Source organism: Oncorhynchus masou, chromosome 22 (assembly GCF_036934945.1).
Source record: "Oncorhynchus masou masou isolate Uvic2021 chromosome 22, UVic_Omas_1.1, whole genome shotgun sequence".
NCBI classification, from domain to species: Eukaryota; Metazoa; Chordata; class Actinopteri; order Salmoniformes; family Salmonidae; genus Oncorhynchus; species Oncorhynchus masou.
This window is the reverse complement of record NC_088233.1, coordinates 19,546,093-19,570,782: the sequence shown is the minus strand read 5'-3', so window position 1 is coordinate 19,570,782 and position 24,690 is coordinate 19,546,093. Positions and strand designations below refer to the sequence as shown.

At 41.6% G+C, this 24,690-nt stretch overlaps 2 protein-coding genes across 2 annotated transcripts; one reads left to right on the top strand and one right to left on the bottom strand.

Annotated features, from left to right (window-relative positions):
• Positions 1-1,799: 1,799 nt before the first annotated feature.
• LOC135508670 (protein FAM180A-like) lies at positions 1,800-9,386 on the top strand. The gene is made up of 3 exons (XM_064928906.1): positions 1,800-3,107; positions 8,424-8,521; positions 8,635-9,386. Exons 1-3 carry the CDS (start codon positions 3,005-3,007, stop codon positions 8,980-8,982), a joined length of 549 nt encoding a protein of 182 aa, XP_064784978.1. The 5' UTR covers positions 1,800-3,004; the 3' UTR covers positions 8,983-9,386.
• A 2,742-nt stretch (positions 9,387-12,128) lies between these two features.
• On the bottom strand, positions 12,129-23,665 carry LOC135508669 (solute carrier family 23 member 1-like). The gene is made up of 12 exons (XM_064928905.1): positions 23,416-23,665; positions 21,536-21,670; positions 21,006-21,163; positions 16,252-16,411; positions 15,148-15,329; positions 14,694-14,814; positions 14,372-14,528; positions 13,861-14,114; positions 13,558-13,722; positions 13,120-13,228; positions 12,866-12,961; positions 12,129-12,667 (listed from the first exon to the last, which is right to left on the bottom strand). Exons 1-12 carry the CDS (start codon positions 23,461-23,463, stop codon positions 12,405-12,407), a joined length of 1,848 nt encoding a protein of 615 aa, XP_064784977.1. The 5' UTR covers positions 23,464-23,665; the 3' UTR covers positions 12,129-12,404.
• Between the last annotated feature and the right edge of the window lie 1,025 nt (positions 23,666-24,690).

Here is a 24,690-nt window from a genome sequence, read left to right as displayed (position 1 = left end):
TGCATGCCTGAGCTGGGTGAAAACGTGGACGATAGACAGTGAACCTGGAAAATCCTTCCAAGAAATTTTCCATACATCACACAGTAGTACACATGATGAATCAGAATGTATCTGCACAGTGAAAATCTCATATTCTGTTAACCCACATAATGTTGTTCACCTGTCTTATGCTCATATCTGTGGCCAAAGCATAAATTGGAGAAAAAACACTTCAAAAACTCCATCTCAAACCTGTATCTCAAACAGAATGTTTGAAAACCCTTGCTATTTTATCATAGAGAATTATGTCATCCTTCCTCATTGGCTAAGCTGGCCAATCAGCGGTCATCTCACATTAATATTTGAATGGCCACACCATTCTGTTACACTTTATTTGGATAGTCCATCTGTAGATGCTCTACAGACTATCATTAACATTTCAATGATCTGTTAACCCTAACCCTAACTCTAGCTCTAACCCTAACAACAACCCTTGTCCTAACCCTAGCCCTAACCATAACTTTATCAAGCTTTTTAACAGACCTAATTTAAACAAATTATAAGGAAAAGCATTTCACTGATATTGTAATGAATTATAGGTCATATTTCATGGAAATCTGAAATACGGGCCAGATACTTGAATGGTTTGTTCTAGATGTGACAGTGAGTACTACATGTTTTACTCTTCTGGCTCTGTTGCATAACTCCAGTCCTAGAATTCTGTTAGTACTTAAGCATGTCCTGAAGAAAGTTCCTCACATATTTAAGTTTGTCAATAGATAACTGTACTTCAACAATAGATAACTTTACTTCAACAATAGATAACTGTACTTCAACAATAGATAACTTTACTTCAACAATAGATAACTGTACTTCAACAATATATAACTTTACTTCTACTATAGATAACTGTACTTCAACAATAGATAACTTTACTTCTACGATAGATAACTGTACTTCTACAATAGATAACTGTATTTCTACTTCTACCATACTTTCTGCAAAGCTATGTCTATTTGGACATTACTTTTACTGTAACAGCATAAAGACAATTACCTTCTCCCCTTTTCTAGGAATTTAATGAAACTAGATAAATATTCACTCACATATCAATTATTTCACATACTCACAGACTGTGGTATTACTAATAGGGCTAGGAGAAGAAACTACGTTACATAGGGCAACTCTTTGAATTGGAGTGTGACCAAAAACAACCCATGTTCTTTTCATTTCCCCTGTTAGAATAGAATGTTTGTCCAACTTATTGTGTTCTAATATAGAGATTCTATGGTGGCCCCATCCATCTTTCCAACTTTAACACTGACTCTGCATTCCCTGGCAGCATCATGACTGCCACATCTCATCAGTATGAGAGTGTCTCACTGGTCCTAAAGAGAGAGGAGTTCAACTTCGAATTGGAGGATGAATTATAAGTTAAGGAAAAACTGAGCTCTTTCTAAATTACGTTTAATTTACTGTACGACTATTGTTAGCTATAAGTTGCACAGAATGAAGCAAATGACATAACACTACCAAATCACACATTTCTTATTTGTGATGTTTCTTCTTTTGGTGATCTTACTGCCAGCCTTGGAATAGGACGTGTTTATTTGAAGAAGCTTCTTCAGATGGTTTGTATATAGGCGTTGGCTGTGTCCATTCCACTGTGTGTTTGGATAGCTATAATCTCTAGTAATAAATAATAATACTCATAATAATCATAATCATAATAATAATACATTTAATTTGTAGAGCAACAATATGCTGTGTTGGTTTGTGTGTTCAGAGTGTGAAGTCTCTACACTCCACCTCCCAGAAAACAAAACTGGGTTGGTTCCCTGAAGTGTTCCTGGCACAGACACACACGTTCCAAGTTCCAACCCTCCCAAGGATCCTCTCGTTAGCACAAGCAGAACGAATGTTGACCATGGATGCAGAAACATGGTTCAGCAGTCTGGACAACAATAAATGCTTGCATTCATCCATTCACAAACCTCAAACTCAAGGCAGAGTCCAGTAATATGTCCTCAAAGCATTTTTTAAACAAAAAGGGAACATACACTGATTATACAGTTGCATTGAGTTGCATCCCACCTTTTGCCTTCAGAACAGCTTCAATTTATCGGGGAATGGACTTTACAAGGTGTCGAAAGAATTTCACACAGATACTGGCCCGTGTTGACTCCAGTGCTTCCCACAGTTATCAAGTTGGTTGGATTTCCTTTGGGTGGTGGAACATTCTTGATACACACGGAAACTGTTGAGCATGACAAACCCAGCAGAGTTGCAGTTCTTGACACAAGCCTGGCACCAACTATCGTACCCTGTTCAAAGGCACTTAAATATTTTGTCTTGCCCATTCACCCTCTTGAATGGCACACATCCACAATCCATGTCTAAGTTGTCTAAAGGCTTAGAAAGCCTTCTTTAACCTGTCTCCTCCCCTTAATCTACACTGATTGAAGTGGATTTAACAAGTGACATCACTAAGGGATCATAGCTTTCACCTGGATTCACCTGGTCAGTCCATGTCGTGGAAAGAGCAGGTGTTCTTAATGTTTTATGTACTCAGTGTATATTATTGATGAACACAAGATGTTCCACAGAAGAAACTGGACTGCACTTATTAACAGCAATGTAATTAACGTGATCAGGACTAGGAGGACAGTTCAGCATTAAGGAGAAGGAGGAAGAAGAGAAAAGGAAGATCATGAAAGAGAAAAAAGGAAATGATCGTAAGGCGCGCTTACGGTCAGAAGAGGACAAGGAGGCAACAGTAAGAAGTAGACGTGTCTCTCTGGGTCTGATGACTGCCAGATGACAGCACCAACAGTGTCAGCTGGTGAGAGAGAGAGAGAGAGAGAGAGAGAGAGAGAGAGAGAGAGAGAGAGAGAGAAAGAATTTCAGAAAGGAGGAGTGCAGTTGCAGTGGTGGGATGGTCTGAGGTTTTTCCCAGTGGAGTGACTGTGGTCCTTGATCGTGGTCCTCGACCTGTGGCTCTGTCCAGTCTGTCCCTGGCTACTGGATGCCAGGTGGATGCCAGGTCACCATGATGCCCTGGAAGATGGTCATTGTTGCACTATTTTACTGCAATATCCACACATGTGCCACTTATCGACATAACAAAGGTAAGAATATCTTCACCCATATTAACGTGTTCAATTGGAAATGTTATACAGTTTACAGTATGTTTATATGCAATGATTATGTTTAATGTTGCTGTGTAATTGTAACCTGTGCATATGCCCTTTTAAAGGGTACGTTTTGCTGCAGTAGTTGTCCATAAATGTAATTGATAGGAATGCACCTCATTCCCAGATGTTATACTAAACTCAACAGTAATTCTGTCCAAAGAATTCAAGGCATTACTGAGAATCAGCTCATTGTGGATTAGAATATGTATCCAGTGACGGAAAGATAGATGTAATGCTCTTATTCCAGAGAAAGGACAGATTAATGATCATTCTGTTATGATAGTCACAAAGTCCAATATCATTCCTGGTATCAAATGTCAAGCTAAAGTCATTTTACATATGCTTCTCTCATGGCCTCAACATCTCCGTCTCAAATCCAGAAGACTAATACAGAATATAGACTTACCCTATCCCATCCCCATCACACAGAAAACTGCAATCAATAGTTAGCCTAGTCACACATTTAATTCTGTCCTCTGTGCTTTGTCTGTCCAGCTCTAACCTCTGATTGAGCAAAGTCATTTCACAACAGTATGTGTTAACATTACTGATTAGTATGTACACAGATCCAGCAGCAGCATCCACCAGCACAGCTGTAACATGCTGCACACATCACAACAATGTGCAAGCGGTGTGGTGGTGGAGTGTACTGGGGATATTTTGGTATTTTGATTTGTTTCTGTGTTTCTTTAGGGTTAAAGGAGGAGTGACATTGAAATCATTGTTTTATCTCCAGCTGTTTCGATCCATCTGAAATTCAAGTGCCCTACAGATTGACCTTAATGATGCTGAGCAACTGTAGCAGTGCTATACTTGGTTGGATAAATGATTTGACATCAGAAAAATCCAGATAATTTCTAAGAAATAGAATGGATAACTATTTTGTACTGTAAATACACTTGGAAAAAAGGGTAACCTATTTTGGTTCCAGGTAGAACCCTTTGGAACCCTCTGTGGAAAGGGTTCTACCTGGAAACAAAAGGTTTTTTAAAAGGGTTGACCTATGGGGACAGTATAAGAGCCCTTTTTGGTTCTAGATAGCATATTTTTCTCTAATAGTGTACAGGTGTAGCTGCCAAGAACTCACCTTTCTGGTCCTGCAGAACAGTTGGGTCCCATTTTCTAGCACAATTAAACTATGGTCCTTAACGACTTGTATGCTTAAAGTTCCATTTCGGTTTATGTGTCGGCTACTGGGCTCAATGTGTGTATGAACTATCCGCATCTGTTTCTGATATGAAAACAATGAAAGGGCTCCAAATATGAACTGCAGCAGGAAACTGATAGGCCCCTGAAGAATGAAAAACACACCACCAAAAAGTTTTCAAAGCTGTCTTGAATCTGGCTAAATAAGGTATTTTGTGGTTTTTGTTTCAGTTATTCTAGATATTATGTGATGTGTTGTGGCAATTGGATCATACGGAAAAACATGTTCTTAGAATAAGAGGATGAGGCTCAATCAGTACAATGACAGCTCTGGAGTACTGTCTTTCTAGCTTTTCTTGGATTACATTTGTTGATATTTGTTTCTCCTGGCTTTACTATGATTTTTGTATGGGTGGAGCATCTAGAACATTGTTTGACATGCTCTGGTATATCTGATGAAATCATATCAACTTTTTGTTTGCTATTACACATATTCTGAAGTCATTGCAATCTCAATTACCTCAATGGAAAAGTAGTGATCAAATAGCATGAATTGTTTGATTTCATCATGGCATCAACAAATCTTATTAGCTGAATGTACTATAATAAAGGCAAACAAAAAACTTATCTCCATGTAGAACATTTTACTATTTTGGGGTGTGAATAAAAATATTTGGAAAGTTTTGCCCACGATGGACAACATATATGTGCTAGTACACTCTTAGAAAACATGGTTTCCGGAAGGGTTCTTCAGCTGTCCCAATAGGAGCAACCTTTTTGGTTCCAAGAAGAACCCTTTTCAGTTCCAGGTAGAAGTAGAACCCTTTTAGGTTCCATGTAGAAAGGGTTTGCTATGGAACCCAAAAGGGATCTACCTGCAAAAAAAAGGGTTCTTCAAAGGGTTCTCCTATGGGGACAGCCGAAGAACCCTTTAAGGTTTGAGATAGCACTTTTTTTCTAAGAGTGTATGCTTGTATGCTGAACCCTTCGTTTGTCTAGGTGTCTACTGCATGGCTCCTGTCTCTATGGCCCTAGGACACATCTCTGTTTCCAGCTTGCAGGCGATAGCTTTGTTATGACACACTCCTCTTCGCTTCCTGATGATTTTCTTCTAAACTTATCAGCCCTTCTTAAACAAGTACTATTTCAGGGCCTTCATTAGCTGGATTTACTGTAAACACCAAAGGAAGCACTGGAGAGAATATTCCAAAGTTTCATTCCTGGTATGTGCACTCAGGAATGTGCTTATGTCCAATAATGGATTTCCTCCTTAGAGTTTGTTTTTCAAAGAACATCTGAATAAGATTTGCTTGTCAATGCACACTGAGTTTACAAAACACTATGAATAACTTCTTAATATTCAAACGCTTTGCACGTTTACAGAACCTCTATCTGACATTTGAATAGAGCTGCAGTGGATAGCTGCCAATTTACGGGATTCTGACCAAGTCTGCTATTTATATTTTTCGGAGCTGTCTATTTGCCACCACAAACCGATGCTGGCACTAAGACCACACTCAACAGGGTGTTGCAGGATGTATGGGAGGGCCATAAACAAACGGGAGGAAGGAACAGCACTCCTAGTGGCCAGTGATTTTAATATACTTATATTTTTTGGTCATTTAGCAGACGTTCTTATCCAGAGCGACATGTACAGGAGCAATTAGGGTTAAGTGCCTTACTCAAGGGCACATTGGTAGATTTTCACCTAGTTGGCTCAGAAATTCTAACCAGCAACCTTTGGAGTTGATTACTTGACCAACGCTCCTAACTGATAGGTTACCTAATGCAGGAAAACTGAAATCCGTTTTAACTCATTTCTACCAGCATGTCACCTGTGCTACTGGAGGAGACAGGGGAACCTGGAGCGATAAATGATAAGGATAAGCTTAAGTAACTGGCACATGGAAATTCAAAAACTCTAGATCACTTTTTCTCCATACATAAACGCATACAAAGCTCTCCCTTGCCCTCCATTTGGCAAATCTGATCATCACTGTATCCTCCTGATTCTTGCTTGCAAGCAAAAATTCTGAAGTATGAATGACAGCTCAATAGATTGGGAAGTGGTCCGATGAAAGATACAGTACGGTAGGCTAGCTGGCAGTGGTGAGGACACTACACTAAGCTACAGGACTGTTTCACTAGCACTGACTGGAATATGTTCCAGGATTCATCTGATTACATTGAGGAGTTTACCACATCAGTTACCTGCTTCATTAATAAGTGCATCGATGATGTCATCCCCACAGTGACTGTACGTACATGTCGCAACCATAAGCCATAGATTACAGGCAATATCTGCACTGAGCTAAAGGCTAGAGATGTTGCTTTCAAGTAGTGGGACACTAATCCAGACTCTTACAAGATATCCCACTATGACCTCCGACAAGCCATCAAACAGGCAAAGCATCATTACAGGACTAAGATGTAATCGTTCTATGCCGGCTCTAATGCTCATCATCGGATGTGGCAAGACTTCTAAACTATCATGGATTACAAAGGGAAACCCAGCCACAAGCTTCCCAGTGACTTGAGCCCACCAGACGAGCTAAATGTCTTCTATGCTCACATCGAGGCAAGCAACACTGAACCATACATGAGAGCAGCAGCTGTTCCGGACGACTGTGTGATCACACTCTCCGTAGCCAATGTGAGTAAGACCGTTAAACAGATTAACATTCACAAGGCAGCAGGGCCAGATGGATTACCAGAATGCATGCTCTGAGCATGCGCTGACCAGCTGGCAAGTGTCTTCACTGATGCTCTCAATCCCTCTCTCTCTTTGTCCTCTATATTTTTTCCCTCTGTCATGTACAGAAACAATGCTTGTTCAGCATAACCGGTTTGTGTCTTTACAATATTTGTGGACTTGCGGAAATATGAATAGCTTTGATGTTATAGAACAGGGATCATCAATCAGATTCAGCCGCAGGACAATTTTTTCTTGAGGGGATGATCAGGGGGCCGGAACATAATTACAAATAATTTGTACACTGCAAATTCACTGGAAGAAGCCCAAACAGATATAATATTTGACAAAAACATAATCATTTCAAACCCTGCTTTCTTTTGTATACGATCACCACTCTCTATTATGCTGGGAATAAAAAATCACTTGGAGCTGATTTCCTGTTTTTTTTATAGTCTTTTATGTCCAACAATAAAAATCGAACAACAAAAAACCTTGGTGGGGGGGAATAAAACCACTCGCGGCCCAAATTTGGCCGGTGGACTGCCAGTTGAGAAACTCTGTCATATAGCAGATTTCAGTAAGTGGTGGTCCTTATCCTATGTGAAAATAACTCAAAAGATGAGTAGGTGAAATGTTCTTTGGGAAGTGTCCGGCTATGACCAGGTCACATGTTCTGGTTAGCACTCACTCTCATGTTCTGGTTAGCACTCACTCTTAAAACCAGTGTCCTACGCTGCTCTGGTAAGTAAGCTCCGTCTATTTATGAAAATTAGACTCATCTCCAAGTCAGTTGCTCTCTCTCTCTCTCTCTCTCTCTCTCTCTCTCTCTCTCTCTCTCTCTCTCCCTCTCTCTCTCTCTCTGTCAATTCAATTCAATTCAAGGGCTTTATTGGCATGGGAAACATGTGTTAACATTGCCAAAGCAAGTAAGGTAGATAATGTCAGAGAGAGTTGTCTCTCTGTCTCTCTCTCTCTCTGTCTCTCTGTCTCTCTCTCTCTCTGTCTCTCTCTCTACCTCTCTCTCTCTCTCTCTCATCCCATGTGCCTCTCTGCTTTGAATTCTCTGCCTTTGAAGCCTGAGGTAATTTCTTACAGTCTGCTGATCAGAGCTATTTGTAAGGTCACACATTTCAGGTTTCTCAACTGAACCGTGTGGTGCTCTATGGTCCTCACATGTCTGTGAACATTATGGCTATAAAGTCTAGCCTGTTATATACAGTACCTGTCAAGGCATGCAAGGTGTACTGTATGTTAGCCTTGTCTTGGGAATTCATCTTAATATGCAATACATCTGGTTCAAGCCACATGGTCCACATCGCATGATGAAACCCTGGGCAAGAGTTAAAGAGAAAGTAGTAGGTTGGATAACATTCTATCTATCTCTTTCTCTCTCTCCCTCCCTCTTTCAGTCCTTTACCCATCAACTGTTCGAGTGAAGAGAGGGATGGCATCAATGGTGAACCCCACTTTTCAGAACTCCATAGAGGATGTCAATTTACTATTTGAGGTGAGACATTTTCCTTGGATAACTACAGTAGCAAATATTGTATGAATCCTCTGAGTTAGCAACCAAAAATATGGGTGTGTAATGAGTCTACTGTTTTTGGCTGTGCTGTGTAGATCCTGCTGGCTGGCCTGCAGTTTGGAGACGAGCACACTCTGTTCTCTGTGCAGGACGAGGAGTTGGCCTCCCTGCGGAAGACCAAAAAGCTGGAAGTCATCTGCGAGGACATCCTGCCCAAAACACTCTCTGATATCCGTCGCCTGACCTCTGACCTTTCCAATCACATGGGCCACCTGCGCCTGGAGGACTTTGAGCGCACTGTGCTGACCATGGTGTACACCGCCCAGCGGCTGGCCAACGCTACCACAGACCAGCAAAGAGACTTGTGGGCAGAGTCCTTTGTCAGTTTGTACAGAGCTATCAAGCTGGACCTGACAGCTGAGAACGACCTCACAGCTAAATGATATTGCAATGTTGGGGATTGATACTGCCTTTATTTCCAGGTCTCTATTGGAGAAGGAATTTCTCTCATTTTCTATTATTCATTATAGATACGATGTTTCAGCATGATATTCTTGGCAACCCTTGAGTACTATCGTATCACATGGACTTAAAATTAAAGTTTCTGAGATATACTTTAATCCTATTGCTGTTTTTATATGCATTGGGACAAAACATTTCTTTGATTTTATTTCAAACTTTTTAAAATGTTTATTACTAGTGTTACCCTGAACCAACTTGGAAATGCAGAGAAATCAGTATGATTATATTCATTTTAAAAATCAAGGTTTTTCTTTAAAAAGCACCAATTTTTGTAAAATTCGTATACAGTTCTTATACATTGTGTTATCATTAAATACAAGATCCACTGAAAAGAAAAAAATATTAACAATGTACAACATTTCCAAGCAAAAATGTATTCACACCCCAAAAAGCCAAAAGATCCCTGCCAAAGGTTCATTTAGAAAATACAAAGCAAACCTATACAAGGGCCAGGATTCAATCCGATCAGCGGTAACAATCATTACCGGACAAACGCAGAGCTTTTCATTGATTTTTTTGTGGGCCATTTATCTGCATTACATGCTGACCATACTGGTGTGGATGGACGCATACTGAGTTGCAAAATACACATATATGTTATTCAAAAAAAATAACAACCCAATGTTATTATCCCAGGACAAATTAGCTAGCAAAAGCAAGCAAGTTAGCTAAATTGCCATACATGTGTAATGCTTTTCATTAATTTGTCCCCAAATTAATATAATTGACAAAATCTGAGTTCACTCGCGTCTGGTGTGGATGGACAAAATTGTGGATGGACAAAATCAACATGTGTGTCCTGATCGCGTCTGGTGTGGGGGGGACAAAATCAACATGTGTGTCCTGATCGCGTCTGGTGTGATGGACAAAATCAACATGTGTGTCCTGATCGCGTCTGGTGTGGATGGACAAAATCAACATGTGTGTCCTGATCCTGATCGTCTGGTGTGGATGGACAAAATCAACATGTGTGTCCTGATGTCTGGTGTGGGGACAAAATCAACATGTGTGTCCTGATCGCGTCTGGTGTGGGGGACAAAATCAACATGTGTGTCCTGATCGCGTCTGGTGTGGATGGACAAAATCAACATGTGTGTCCTGATCGCGTCTGGTGTGGATGGACAAAATCAACATGTGTCCTGATCGCGTCTGGTGTGGATGGACAAAATCAACATGTGTCCTGATCGTCTGGTGTGGGGGACAAAATCATGTGTGTCCTGATGGTCTGGTGGATGGACAAAATCAACATGTGTGTCCTGTGTCCTGGTGTGGATGGACAAAATCAACATGTGTGTCCTGATGGTCTGGTGTGGATGGACAAAATCAACATGCGTGTCCTGATCGCGTTTGGTGTGAATGGACAAAATCAACATGCGTGTCCTGATCGCGTCTGGTGTGGGGGGACAAAATCAACATGCGTGTCCTGATCGCGTTTGGTGTGAATGGACAAAATCAACATGCGTGTCCTGATCGCGTCTGGTGTGGATGGACAAAATCAACATGCGTGTCCTCATCGCGTTTGGTGTGGGGGGACAAAATCAACATGTGTCCTGATCGCGTCTGATGGACAAAATCAACATGTGTGTCCTGATGGTCTGGTGTGGGGGACAAAATCAACATGTGTGTCCTGATCGCGTCTGGTGTGGATGGACAAAATCAACATGTGTGTCCTGATCGCGTCTGGTGTGGATGGACAAAATCAACATGTGTGTCCTGATGGTCTGGTGTGGATGGACAAAATCAACATGTGTGTCCTGATCGCGTCTGGTGTGGATGGACAAAATCAACATGTGTGTCCTGATCGCGTCTGGTGTGGATGGACAAAATCAACATGTGTCCTGATCGTCTGGTGTGGGGGGACAAAATCAACATGTGTGTCCTGATCGCGTCTGGTGTGGATGGACAAAATCAACATGTGTGTCCTGATCGCGTCTGGTGTGGATGGACAAAATCAACATGTGTCCTGATCGTCTGGTGTGGGGGACAAAATCAACATGTGTGTCCTGATGCGTCTGTGGATGGACAAAATCAACATGTGTGTCCTGATCGCGTCTGGTGTGGATGGACAAAATCAACATGTGTGTCCTGTGTCCTGATCGCGTCTGGTGTGGATGGACAAAATCAACATGTGTGTCCTGATCGCGTCTGGGGGACAAAATCAACATGTGTGTCCTGATCGCGTCTGTGGATGGACAAAATCAACATGTGTGTCCTGATCGCGTCTGGTGTGGATGGACAAAATCAACATGTGTGTCCTGATCGCATCTGGTGTGGGGGGACAAAATCAACATGTGTGTCCTGATCGCGTCTGGTGTGGATGGACAAAATCAACATGTGTGTCCTGATCGCGTCTGGTGTGGATGGACAAAATCAACATGTGTCCTGATCGCGTCTGGTGTGGATGGACAAAATCAACATGTGTGTCCTGATCGCGTCTGGTGTGGGGGGACAAAATCAACATGTGTGTCCTGATCGCGTCTGGTGTGGATGGACAAAATCAACATGTGTGTCCTGATCGCGTCTGGTGTGGACAAAATCAACATGTGTGTCCTGATCGCGTCTGGTGTGGGACAAAATCAACATGTGTGTCTGATCGCGTCTGGTGTGGGGGACAAAATCAACATGTGTCCTGATCGCGTCTGGTGTGGATGGACAAAATCAACATGTGCGCAATGGTGTCCTGATCGCGTCTGTGTGTGGACAAAATCAACATGTGTGTCCTGATCGCGTCTGGTGTGGGGGACAAAATCAGATGTCCTGATCGCGTCTGGTGTGGATGGACAAAAGCAGCAGCTGTTGTAGTCATGTCAAGTGTCCTGATATCTAGCCATGTTAAAGGTTCAGAATGAGAAAGTGCAGGCTTTATAGAAATAATGACACATTTAAAGTCATTAAACAACATAATAGGGATTTATATCAATGTAATCAAGATGTGTGGGGGGACAAAATTACATCCCAACATTCCAGGATGGCTGCACCTGTCCTGGATTTCAACTAATTTAAAGTCATTAAACAACTGGGTGTAATCCAATGGCATCCCACATTCCAGTGGGATGGCTGCATCGGTAATGCCAGGAGCCGCTTGTGGATTATTACAGCTCTAATGCAGTTACACCTCCGACACTGCCTAAACAAAAACAATGAAAAGCTATGCGTTTGTTGGCTAACGAGGGTTACTGCTAATCTGATTCTGGCCAAGAAGTGAGTAGAAAATGTCTGACTAAATAAGTATGGATAGCGTTCTTTTACAGTGTCTTAAGAGCAGGACAGGTGGTCCAAGTCACGAGAGCTGCCTTTGTTATTGTTGTTGTTGTTTTAGCCAGAGTCTGGGCTTGCTCAGTGTTCATAGGGCCACTGATCTGATGATATGTGAGGGCTCTGGCTTCCCAGGTTGCTTCTTGGCCTCCAAAGAGTCCACCCCGGACGTGTCCTGTGAGCTGGGTGCATTCAGAGGGAGGAACGGCACATATCGAACCCAGGTGTAGGAGGAGAGGAAAGAGCTGATTCCAAATGGAAGGTTGTACACCTCGCTACTCTCCAAGGTGTTGCTGGAGTCGTCCAGGTGGATCTTGTTCCAGGCTATGATGCCTCGCTCTCGCTTGGTTCCTGTGTGGCACAAAGCAGTGGCGTTCAATGCTTCAACTCACCTATAACAGAGACTTGTGAATCTTAGGAAAGATGTGTAATGTTTTTGAGGTCTGGGGAGGAGATTAACTAACACTGAATATATACTCTTTACCTAATCATTACTCTATGTGAAACAGTTGGATAGATATTCCCCCTTATTCCTGGGTGGAAGCTTACCAGGAATGGTGTTGTCAAGGAAGAACCCAAAGAAGCCTCCAACAAACATGCTGGTTGTCAGAAGCACCTGCAGCAGTTGGTCCAGCTCGACCACACCTGACAAAGAGAATAGAGTTCATCATACTGGGCCAATTCACATACTAGAGGAACCTTAGATCTCCATGTTGATCTTCTGTTGTGCTTTTCCCCCAGCTTTTTTGAAGAAGTTTGAATGTTTTGTTTTACAGTGTTACATGCATTATCTGCTCTGATACCTGTTGCTATGGCATCTGGGTTCTTGAATATCCAGTTTGGAATGACCAGTCCGGAAAACATAGAAAACCCAAAGATAAAGATGTTCCGGGAGGAGTTCATGTCTGCATACTGTCAAATGATAAGGAGAGAGGAGATGACAACCAGTCATTAGGGTTGCAAAAGTCCAATAACTTTCCCCAAATTCCCATATTTTCCATAGATCCTGGTTGGAAGATTCCAGGAGATCCTGCTAATTCCCTCCTGATACCAGACATATTTTAACTGGGATTTCTGGAAAACCTTAGAATTTTACCTGAATTTTGCAACCCTACTTGTCAGTAAAGACATGAATGAAAAAGCCTTCATATGCAAAATGTCTTGTGGCCATTGTACAATAACAATAGGTAAATAAACCTAGGCAACTGTCCAAACTGGTGTGAGTCTCCACAGGAGTTTACCTGCAGATTTGAAACTCCAGCTGCAGATATGACCCCAAACATGACCAAGAACATTCCTCCAACCACAGGTGTGGGGATGGTGGTGAAAATGGCTCCAATTTTACCAAACAGTCCCATGATGATCAGCAAGACGCCACCAGCAATGATCACCATTCGACTGCCCACCTGCAAGAAAAGAGAACATTGTCTATTGAGACTGTTCACAGCTAATAGCTTTTAAAAGTTCCATATTCCAAAAAACATTGATTCAGCTCAGTTTAACATCTAAAAACAGATTGTATAATGAAAAATAGCTCATCTCACCTTGGTGATCCCCAATGCTCCCACATTCTCACTGTAGGAGGTGGTTCCATTGCCTGTGCCCCAGGCCCCAGCCAGCAGACAGCCAAGCCCCTCGATGCCAATGCCCCTGTTGATGGCATGTTTTGGGGGAGGAGGGGCCCCTGACAGCCTGGCACAGGCGTGGTAGTCCCCCACCGACTCTATCATGGAGGATATCACCCCAGCCAAGATCCCTACCACTCCTGCCAGGCTCACTGTTGGTAAGCCCCACTGACCTGAGTTTGGGTGGTCCAGTTAATGTATAATACATTAGGGTCTTTTTAATAATGCACATATCAATAAACCATACATATTCATTACCCATATAGTGCAAAGGGTTGGGGTTAGGGCTAGAATAGGTGATAAGCCCTGAGGTTTTCCTGACCATGTGACCTGACCATGTGACCAGACCAGGAAAAACTTATCCAAACATCTGATTATCAGGTTATGGAGTTGTTGCTTATGATCCCCCCTGAGCGGCTGTGCCTCCTACCTGGGTATGGGAATCTGAACCAGGGGGCCTGGACTATGACATCCCCTTTCAGGTCTGTGCGAGCCAGGTAGCCATATTGCCCCGGTTGTGAGGGCAGGACGTCAGAGATGGTGAAAATGTAGCAGATCAGCCATGACAGTGTGATGCCAAGGAGCACCTGAGGAAGACCACATACAGTACATGTAAATATGTTACACCAGTCATTATTAGGACCAGGAGTTTTTCCAGACCACAGAAACTGACCAGGGAAAACTCTGGGTCCTATATAAGGGCTTGAGAGAACAGTGAACAGCTTTGAGTCTTAATTTTCCAATGGACTTACTGGTAGAATCTGGAAGATGTAGATCTTGGTGGTGTGGAGTTTCTTGGTCTTGCTGTATGTGGGAAATGGTACAGGGATGTGTCGGAGGTACTGGGAGAACAGGATAATCAGAGCAGTCGTCCTGTAGGAAAGAGACTAACTCTGTTCACAAAGCAGAATGTGCCCTCTAGTTATGCACTTAGCATGGGTACCATCTTACAGTATGTAGCCATTGACATGCATGAATTCATAGCTACGCCAAACCTGCTCTGGGACAGCTAGAGGGTGAGCATGCTTTTGTTACATCCCTAAATCCAGCCGATTAATTGAATCTGGAGTTTTAATACGGGGCAGGAACACAAACCTGCACACCTTATGGCTCTCCAGGTCAAGGATTGATGACCACAGGCGTGTAGGGGTTTGGAAGTAAAAACCCATAAATCAGACTTAAATAACCATACTGAGAGGTACATACATAGTTGAGATGCCCCAGTGGTTCCCTGCATTCATTCCAGCTGAGTCGTATAGGGACAGGCCAATCAGAGAGATGGTGGGTGCGATGGTGAGGGGGCCAATGAAACGCATGAAGAGACCGATGAGGCCAGAGAAACCCACCAGGACCTGGAACAAGGAGCCCACCATGATGGAGCCCTGTAACTGTAGAGGAATAAACCACATAAGCATATACACACAATCAATTACCACAATAAGATGGGAAATCCTATAGATGGGAATCCTGTAAATAATGGGTTGTCAAGGGTTATTAAGAAATGTTCAAATGTGGCTAAACTCGCCCTCTCTCTCAATAAAATACACGGAGTGTACAAAACATTAGGAACACCTTCCTAATATTGAGTTGCAACCCCTTTCGCCCTCAGAACAGCCTCCATTCGTTGCGGCATGACTCTACAAGGTGTCAAAAGCATTCTACAGGGATGATGGCCTATGCTGACTTCAATGCTTCCCATAGTTGTGTCAAGTTGGCTGATTGTTCTTTGGGTGGTGGACTGTTGAGCATGAAAAACTCAGAGGGGCTGCAGTTCTTGAGACACTCAAACCGGTGTTCCTGGCACCTACTACCATACCCTGTTCAAAGGTACTTACATCTTTTGTCTTGCCCATTCACCCTCTGAATGGCACACATATACAATCCATGTTCGATTGTCTCAAGGCTTAAAAATCCTTATTTAACCTGTCTCCTCCCATTCATCTACACTGACTGAAGTGGATTTAGCAGGTGACATCAATAAGGATTCACCTGGTCAGTCTCGGTCATGGAAAGAGCAGGCTTTCCTCATGTTTTGTACACCCTGTGTACTTTTTCTGCCATTTAGCAGATGCTTTTATCCAAAAATACAGTCAGTACATACATTTTACAATATTGATGGTTCCGGGAATCAAACCCTGGCACTACAAGCGCCATGCTTCTCTCTCTCTCTCCCTCTCCCTCTCTCTCTCTCTCTCTCTCTCTCTCTCTCTCTCTCTCTCTCTCTCTCTCTCTCTCTCTCTCTCTCTCTCTCTCTCGCTCTCTCGCTCTCTCGCCCTCTCTCGCTCTCTCTCTCGTAAGTGTGTCACTCACCGCTCGCATGCGGCTCTGCCACACCTCTACATACTCAGGAGAGGTGGCATTGACCAAGGAAGCGTTCTGGGTCCAGGCAGGGCATGTCCACTCTGGCATCGACAGCATGGCCATAGAGGGAGCCAGCAAGGTGAAAGTACCCCCCTGTAGAATGGGCAGTCTGAGGGGTAAAGAGAGAGAAAGCACGAGAGATGGGGGGGGTGATGTCTGAAATCACAATTGCAAAGATGTTCTGTCTAAGGTGTAGAAACTAGTACATAAGGAATTCATCCCCATAATCAATGTCACAGTGAATTAGAATGAATTTAAATCCCTTTGCTTTGTAGTATCTTCTTGTCAATCATCCAAACAAAAGGTGCCTTTTATGAATCAACCCCTCCTTTTCTTCCGTAGAGAACAGCCTCAATCAACTCCAAGCCAAAGTGCAAGTCCTTAGCTAATCCGATCCAAAACACGCAACCTCCAGGTTCAAACAGCATGGCCTGAATCACACACAGCACATTGTTTCTCTAGATCTAATTTTAGGCCTTGAAGGGCTGATTCAAATCTTGTGAGGACGTTATGTAAAAACCATGTCTTTCCAATCAAGACTCCTACAGGTTAATGTAATGACTATCTGCTGTGTGTCTCCATCCTCTGATACATTAGGCCCCACTTTCAATTCAACTATTGTTGACAGATGGATCAGTAATGACAATGGAGCCACTAAATACAGTGAAGTGGTCGTTTGTCTGTGTAAATGTTGACTCCTATGGCATTACAATACAATTAGCTAAGTTTCTAACTGACACGTATAAATGTGTCACATCTCATATCCTGATCAGGGCTGAGCTGGAGTTTCACTCCCTACTAGCGAGTTCAACACATCCATTGTTTTCCTCACAGCTGACCTCCAGGCTTTTGGAGATATTTGCCTGCAGGAATGTAGACTTAATGTGAGCTAGTTTATCAACCTAATAAGATGGAAATTCCTACCTAATCCTGTTATGATGATATGATGCAGAACTCTGGGTCAGGTTATGGTTGGCCAGGTTGGACCTGGGCAGCTGGGCAGTGCCATACATTGCCTTACAGTACACCATAGACAGAACAACATATTGCTTACAGTACACCATAGATAGAACAACACCTTGCTTACAGTACACCATATATGGAACAACACCTTGCTTACAGTACACCATACTGTAGATAGAATAACAAATTGCTTACAGTACACCATATATAGAACAACACCTTGCTTTCGGTACACCATATATAGAACAACACCTTGCTTTCGGTACACCATATATAGAACAACACCTTGCTTTCGGAACACCATATATAGAACAACACCTTGCTTTTGGTACACCATAGATAGAACAACACCTTGCTTACGGTACACCATATGTAGAACAACAAATTGCTTACGGCACACCATATATAGAACAACACCTTGCTTACGGTACACCATATATAGAACAACAACTTGCTTACGGTACACCATATATAGAACAAAACCTTGCTTACAGTACACCATATATAGAACAACACCTTGCGTACGGTACACCATAGATAGAACAACACCTTGCTTACGGTACACCATATATAGAACAACAAATTGCTTACGGTACACCATAGATAGAACAACACCTTGCTTTCGGTACACCATATATAGAACAACAAATTGCTTACGGTACACCATATATAGAACAACACCTTGCTTTTGGTACACCATAGATAGAACAACACCTTGCTTACGGTACACCATAGATAGAACAACACCTTGCTTACGGTACACCATATATAGAACAACAAATTGCTTACGGTACACCATAGATAGAACAACACCTTGCTTACGGTACACCATATATAGAACAACAAATTGCTTACGGCACACCATATATAGAACAACACCTTGCTTACGGGACACCATATATAGAACAACAAATTGCTTACGGTACACCATATATAGAACAACACTTTGCTTACAGTACACCATATATAGAACAACACCTTGCTTACAGTACACCATATATAGAACAACACCTTGCTTACAGTACACCATACTGTAGATAGAATAACAAATTGCTTACGGTACACCATATATAGAACAACACTTTGCTTACAGTACACCATATATAGAACAACACCTTGCTTACAGTACACCATACTGTAAATAGAATAACAAATTGCTTACGGTACACCATATATAGAACAACACTTTGCTTACAGTACACCATATATAGAACAACACCTTGCTTACAGTACACCATATATAGAACAACACCTTGCTTACAGTACACCATACTGTAGATAGAATAACAAATTGCTTACGGTACACCATATATAGAACAACACTTTGCTTACAGTACACCATATATAGAACAACACCTTGCTTACAGTACACCATACTGTAGATAGAATAACAAATAGCTTACGGTACACCATAGATAGAACAACACCTTGCTTACAGTACACCATAGATAGAACAACACCTTGCTTACAGTACACCATACTGTAGATAAAACAACAAATTGCTTACGGTACACCATAGATAGAACAACACCTTGCTTACGGTACACCATATATAGAACAACACCTTGCTTACGGTACTCCATATATAGAACAACACCTTGCCTTCGGTACACCATAGATAGAACAACACCTTGCTTACAGTACACCATAGATAGAACAACACCTTGCTTACAGTACACCATAGATAGAACAACACCTTGCTTACAGTACACCATACTGTAGATAAAACAACAAATTGCTTACGGTACACCATATATAGAACAACACCTTGCTTTTGGTACATCATAGATAGAACAACACCTTGCTTACAGTACACCATACTGTAGATAAAACAACAAATTTCTTACGGTACACCATAGATAGAACAACACCTTGCTTATGGTACACCATAGATAGAACAACACCTTGCTTACGGTACACCATATATAGAACAACACCTTGCTTTCGGTACACCATAGATAGAACAACACCTTGCTTACGGTACACCATAGATAGAACAACACCTTGCTTACGGTACACCATAGATAGAACAACACCTTGCTTACAGTACACCATAGATAGAACAACACCTTGCTTACAGTACACCATAGATAGAACAACACCTTGCTTTTGGTACATCATAGATAGAACAACACCTTGCTTTTGGCACACCATAGATAGAACAGCACCTTGCTTACAGTACGCCATAGATAGAATAACACCTTGCTTTTGGTACACCATAGATAGAACAACACCTTGCTTTTGGTACACCATAGATAGAACAACACCTTGCTTTTGGTACACCATAGATAGAACAACACCTTGCTTACGGTACACCATAGATAGAACAACACCTTGCTTACGGTACACCATAGATAGAACAACACCTTGCTTCCAGTACACCATAGATAGAACAACACCTTGCTTACAGTACACCATAGATAGAACAACACCTTGCTTTTGGTACATCATAGATAGAACAACACCTTGCTTTTGGCACACCATAGATAGAACAGCACCTTGCTTACAGTACACCATAGATAGAACAACACCTTGCTTTTGGTACACCATAGATAGAACAACACCTTGCTTTTGGTACATCATAGATAGAACAACACCTTGCTTTTGGCACACCATAGATAGAACAGCACCTTGCTTACAGTACACCATAGATAGAACAACACCTTGCTTTTGGTACACCATAGATAGAACAACACCTTGCTTTTGGTACACCATAGATAGAACAACACCTTGCTTTTGGTACACCATGGATAGAACAACACCTTGCTTACGGTACACCATGGATAGAACAACACCTTGCTTTTGGCACACCATAGATAGAACAGCACCTTGCTTACAGTACACCATAGATAGAACAACACCTTGCTTTTGGTACACCATGGATAGAACAACACCTTGCTTTTGGTACACCATGGATAGAACAACACCTTGCTTACGGTACACCATACTGTAGATAGAACAACAACTACCATTTTCCATTCTCAGTCACAAAATAGATGTTTCTGGGAAAAATCTAGCACTTGCATACCATACTTAGACCTAGCTAGTGCACAATAATGGCACATGCTTTAATAACCTAAAGCCCCAGTGCCCACTGCATAATATCCTATTGTGTGAGGATAATGCATCACACGGACCGGAAAAACATGCTTCAAAGGTCAACAGAGGCTTAGAAGGAAACTTAAGAACCCATAGTATACAGCCCAGTTCAGGGGTGTCAAACTCATTTTGCCCGGGGGTTTCATTCGGTCTTCAACAAGGTATGGAGGGCTGCACTACATTATAATTTTTTCCATTGTGGTCAAAATTTGCAAACAAATTCCTCTATCTATCCATTGTTTTGGGAATTTTCGATGCTCCCTGACTGTCTAGCGTTCTTTTGGGTGATTATCAGTGAGCTGATAACATGTCTACACAGTTTGGATTTGGTTTCATTGGTTTTAAAATATATTGATTTCATGGAATTTATGGCACTTTGTTTTGATTCCAACATGACAAGACAACAAGGAGATGCCAAGCCTCACCCTCTACATGTATGGTGTCTCCATATATCATGGGTAACTCCACCTTCACAAGAGGTTCTCTCTTTAACGTCAATCTTCATTGACCATATAAAGTTTTGCCCCTTTCTTCTTTCTTCCCCTTGCTGTAGGCCCCCTTTATGTCAACAGTCACTCTGTTGTTGCTGATGAATGATTGGCCCAAAGCCATATCCAACCAACCCCAGCTACCCTCCTCACCTGATTCCAAAGGTGACCTGCAGCAGGGTGCACACGCCTGACACAAAGAAGATGGTGCTGATAAGGTGACCCTGGGTCAGGCTGTCATGCTGCAGACACAGACCCTGAGACAGGATCAGAGGGATGGCGATGATCCCTCCAAACGCTGTCAGGCAATGCTGAGGAGAGACAGGGAGGATGGAGGGGAGAGCAGAAGAAGAGGAGATGCACTCATGAGGATTAAACCCACCGAGGTTACTGAAGCCAAGATGAGCAGCTGAAATCACAGGTACAGGTTCAGTGTTTGCCATCAGCCTCAACAAAAATCTCGCTGTTGAATATTTAAGTTTGAGGTCCTCATGTGACTTGGTGGCTTTCTTTTTAATTTGAGCCCAAATGAATCCTGGGAAACTAGGTTATTTGACTGTTCATCCAATTGATTACACTGCCTAATCAAATCAATGGAGCCCCGAGGAGGCCCATCCTCAGCTGCACCCAGGCCAACCTCTACCAGTGAGCCTCCAATTATACAAAGTAGGGCTTTGAACTACCTGGATGCCCAGAATGATGCAAAGGTACCAGGGTGGGATGTCTGTGACACAGTAGGCCAGTTTGTTCTTGTCGTCCTCCTCAGAGAGGTCGGAGCCCTCTCCATCCTTCTCCAGATCACAGAAACGCCCATCAATCTACCGGACAGAGACCAGGGTCGCATTCATTGGGGTACAAATGGGTCTGACAGACATAATATCACTCATAAGACACGCAAAATATCACTCATAACACAGGCAAAATATCACTCATAACATAGGCTTAAAACCTTTTAATGCGGTGAGATAAATCAGGGTCACACAGAGTGATTCTTGGTAGTCTTAAATAAATCTACTTTGAAACTAAAATATATACCTCAAATACTTACAAAAAGGGCTTAAAAAAGAAGACACCTATACCATGTCAGATATTGAGTTGAAATTTAATTTTGAGTTTGCATCATAATATTACACTTTATTTACATTACAGAATACTTAAATACAACAAAACTGTTTGACATAGAAACACTGAATTTTCGTCTTTAAAAAAAAAGTATATTGATGATGAAATTATGAATAACATTTCACCCATAGAGGGGCTTTTGATCATTCACTGCAGGAAAGGGCTACTATCACCCATAGGGGTTTTAAATGATTTACTGAAAGTGTTTTGTTAAGACATTCTGGAAACCCGTGTCACGTATAGTTGTATACCAAAGCAAGCCTATCAATGCTTGCTGAATAGATTTACTCAGAGATGTGTGTAGACTGTTTGCTTACACTATGGAATTTTACTTGCTAATGTTTTTGTCAAATTTGACTTGAATGTTGACTGTATAGCGTACAGTATATGATATAAGATTAATACATTTCTTATCTCATTAAACTACACAAATCCTTTATTTCAGGCAAACATTATATGATTTTGATCATGGGGTTGGGGAGGTGTGCCCCTTTCTGTACAATGAGCTGATTTCTGGACAATATTTCTGCAGAGAATAAAAGCCTTAATAGCTACTTATATACACAATTATAAACTACAAATTAGTGGCTAATATGTGTAGCTAAATACATTTTCATGGCTTTCATGGACAAAATCAATTATGTGTGTCAATAAATCAACAAATCCAACAACTCGCATAGAAACCCAGTATCCTTCAAGTTTCTTCTTGCCCCTTACTGTCATTTTGCGGTCAATTATTTGCACCAGAGAGCCATTATAAGTAAGTTATGCATGAGGGACTAATTGTGGGTCAGGTGATCGTACCGACAGAACCGTATAGAAAGTTAACAACACTTCTCAGCCTAATAAGAACGAGCAGCTTCATTCTGCTCAACCAAACCCATATAATAGAGCACACATCCTATTTCAAGGTGTACATGTGACGGTTGGGTTGAAGTAGCATTCATATAAACAAGAGCCATTCTAAAGGAATTCAAGTCACTCAGTTCTTATGAATTCACTCAGACTTCTTGGAAATGATTAACTTACTATTGTAGCCCGTTACATTATTACAATACTACAGTATGCAATCTGAAGAGTACCACATGTGTTATGATATGGTAATTAGTTAAGAGGAAGAGATCAATATATCACCAAGGCTGAAAATCACTGGGAATTTGTTTCTTTGTTTGAGTTTACACATTCATCTATTTGCAGAAAATGCATTGCATGTGTTCCCTCAGAACTTGTACCTGTAATAGGTGGCGCTCGCAAATGTCTGTCTCCAATACTAAGAAAACTATTATTGTTGAATATTGTGTAAATATATCTAAATGTTACAGTGTTTATGCTTTACAGCCTGTAACTTTTAGGTTTACTATGAACATAATCTTTACTCAAATACACTGCAGCAAATGTCAACATAATCCTCCAGCACGGGAATAATTGTGTTCATACTTACAGCAAATGCGTAGTTTTCGAGACCATTGCTTTCCTTTTCTGGAGCCATGGCTCCAGTCTGGACTCAGTTAGGATGTTGGGTCCTCTGAGTTATGAGTGAATAATCTCAACAGGCGAGCAAAGAGGAGAGAGAATACAGGAGAAGGAGAAAAAAAAGAGAGCTATAGTATGCAGGGAGAGAGCAAGATAGGGGAAGGAGGGATGGAGAGAGTTAGAGAGAGTAAGTAAAGAGAGAGTTGAACACGAGACTACTGCTGTTGCTGATTGTAACTGAAATGAGTCCCACCACCAGCCTCTCATGTGAACCCAATTACAACAGCAAGGCAAGCAGCTGATCCGGCCCTCGCGACCGTAGAATAGATCCTTTCAGGGCACTAGCTCTTCCTCTCTTTCTCTCTCTCTTTTATTGGCATGACAAAAAATGATTGTGTTGCTAAAGCACAATGTTGACCTAATAGAAACAATAACACATTTAGAGTAATTGGAATCCTACACACTCTTTACTGTATAACCCTGACATCAGTACCGTATACCAGAGAAAACACTGTATGTGATTCAACCTCCTCCCCCTTCTCCCCATTCTAATGAGCATATAACATATGCTCATATAATATATGACATATAACATCTCTCTCTCAATTCAATTTCAATTTAAGGGTGTTTTTGGCATGGGAAACACATGTTAACATTGCATATGCAAGTGAAATAGATAATAAACAAAAGTGAAATAAACAATAAAAAATGTACAGTAAACATTACACTTTAAAAAGTTCATATTATGTATATATACAGTATTGTAATGATGTGCAAATAGTTAAAGGCCAAAAGGGAAAATAAATAAACATAAATATAGGTTGTATTTACAATGGTGTTTGTTCTTCACTTGTTGCCCTTTTCTTGTGGCAACAGGTCACAAATATTGCTGCTGTGATGGCACACTGTGGTATCTCACCCAATAGATATGGAAGTTTATCAAAATTGGATTTGTTTTCAAATTCTTTGTGGGTCTGTGTAATCTGAGGGAAATATGTGTCTCTAATATGGTCATACATTTGACAGGAGGTTAGAAAGTGCAGCTCAGTTCCCCCCTCATTTCTCTTGAGAGCCAGGTCTGTCTTTGGCGGCCTTTCTCAATAGCAATGCTATGCTCACTGAGTCTGTACATAGTCAAAGCTTTCCTTAATTTTAGGTCAGTCACCGTGGTCAGGTATTCTGCCACTGTGTCCTCTCTGTTTAGGGCCAAATAGCATTCTAGTTTGCTCTGTATTTTTATAAA